Source organism: Macrobrachium nipponense, chromosome 17, assembly GCF_015104395.2.
Source record: "Macrobrachium nipponense isolate FS-2020 chromosome 17, ASM1510439v2, whole genome shotgun sequence".
Taxonomy (NCBI): Eukaryota; Metazoa; Arthropoda; class Malacostraca; order Decapoda; family Palaemonidae; genus Macrobrachium; species Macrobrachium nipponense.
The window spans coordinates 78,641,921-78,643,998 of record NC_087210.1 but is presented as its reverse complement, the minus strand read 5'-3'; the positions used below and the strand labels follow the sequence as shown (position 1 = coordinate 78,643,998).

The 2,078-nt window shown below is 38.5% G+C and overlaps 1 protein-coding gene across 1 annotated transcript in view; it reads left to right on the top strand.

Annotated features, from left to right (window-relative positions):
- Positions 1-259: 259 nt before the first annotated feature.
- Positions 260-2,078, top strand: part of LOC135196350 (Fanconi anemia group D2 protein-like) — a gene marked incomplete in the record, with an annotated part of 190,231 nt that continues 188,412 nt past the window's right edge. The window contains 1 exon segment of the mRNA XM_064223118.1: positions 260-443. Coding sequence (XP_064079188.1) covers positions 398-443 — 46 coding nt within the window.

The following is a 2,078-nucleotide window of genomic DNA, read 5'->3' as shown; positions in this document are numbered from 1 at the left end:
TGTTCTGCTTTGATATCAGTTTTTTTTTTATGCGTTGTGGGTTACAGATTAACCTTTAAAAAATGCCTGTGACTTGTGAAGTGGTGATTTTTGTTTGTCGACTGTTTGTTCTGCTTTGATATCAGTGTTTGTTTTTTTTTTTTCCTTGGCGTTGTGGGTCACGGTTGTTATGCTTTGATATCAGTTTTTTTTTTTTTTTTTTTTTTTTTTTTTTTTTTTTTTTTTTGCGTTGTGGGTCACAGATTAGCCTTTAAAAAAACATGACTTGTGAACTGGTGATTTTCGTTTGTAATAGCGACGTGAGTGTATAACTTTTCATTTGTCAGCCTCGTGTGTGGATGTACCCACTTGGATTTATGCATACACCCATCTTCGTCTGTCTCATCAACGACCCAAAATGGACGAATCATTTTACAGCGCTGAGGAGAACAACGCCATGGAAGGTAAGACGAATATTCCAATCCTGGTAGTCTTGGGTACTACAGGCACAAGCAGCGATTGCGTTGTACAGGGTATCCATAAAGTCCCAGTACCATTACAAGTATAAATTGATCAGAATGGTACTGGGACTTTATGGACACCCTATAAAATATGCAATTTAGGTCTAAGCAGCAAGCAGCAATCGCGTTGTACAGGGTGTCCATAAAGTCCCAGTACCATTACAAGTATAAATTGATCGGAATGGTACTGGGACTTTATGGACACCTTATAAAATATGCAATTTAGGTCCAAGGTCAAGCTCTGATGAGGTCATTCAGCGCAGGAAGGAAAAACTATTGAAATAATTGTTAGGAGAGGGTTAAGGGAAGTAAGGAAGAAGGAATACGAATGGAGGTACAGTAAAAGGAATGAAATGGGTTGTAGGTAGGAGCATAGAACCTTCAGTAATGTCTGCAGTGCATCTTGTACGGGAGGCTCGCGTAGTTAACTGTTAACTAGCCTAAGCCATTGTTGATATGCCTGACATTACAATTTTTTTCCACCACGTAATTATAAATCCTATTGATTTATGAATGAATTAGAGATAAAGTAGTCGGTCATTGATTCGATAAGGAATGAGTTCATTTTGAAATAAAAAAAAAACTAATCTTGTCATCTGAAGTTGGCGAAAGTTGCTACATTTGAAGTTGAACAAACCTGAAAAAGTGTTACGTATGCAAGTTAATGACGAGGTACATGTAAAACATAATGCTTCATATTTGCCTAGATCAGTTTAATTAAGCTGCTGCAGGCTGACATGTCATTTTTCACCTAAATAAAGTTATTTATTGGTGCAAAATATTTAATAGCAAAACGGAAATAGACCCCGAATAATACTGAATCACCAAGATTAGAGAGTGCACGAGCTGAACTGCATTTTGTACTGCAACCGAATATACCTAAGTGTAAAAAAATCGGACACAATCTACGAATCCTGTCACTTTATTTATGAGTTTGTTATGACCCATTTTACTTATTCTGCGACCCACTAACGGATCAGGAACCGCAATTAAAACAAAAATCCTTGGTAGATGTAGGTAATAAATCTGCGTAGGGCATTAATTTAGAAATTAAAGTTTCCTGTAGTAGTTGGGTTTCATATTGAGAAGTTACTGTTATTTTCTGGCGGTCGACTGTAATCAACCCCCAGGGGTTAGTACTAAACACGGCGAAGTATACATTTCACGCGCCAATCCCTAGTGGCTGTCTTATTCGCGGGACCGTGCGGATATTGCCGTATTCGCGGAGTTGTGGCTGTCGTATTCGCGGAGTTAACGCGCCAATCCTTACCCTTGTGGTTGTCGTATTCGTGGAGTTATTTCCTAGAATTGCCAAAAATTTGCTTAGACCTTGGGCAGAAGTGTGGGGCCTGCTTTATTCTACCGGCACCATTACCCTAGGTTTGCTAGGTAACAATACTTGAGTAGATATAGTTACAATAAAAATTATCTTTCTGAACTTGAGCAAGACTTGCCTAGCGCAAGGTCTAGAGATTCTGCGGACTTTGATCTACTAGTTTATTACGGCAAGCAATGTAGCGCGGGATGCTACGTACAACCAGTATATTCGTTTTTTGCCTTATTATTATCTTTATATAC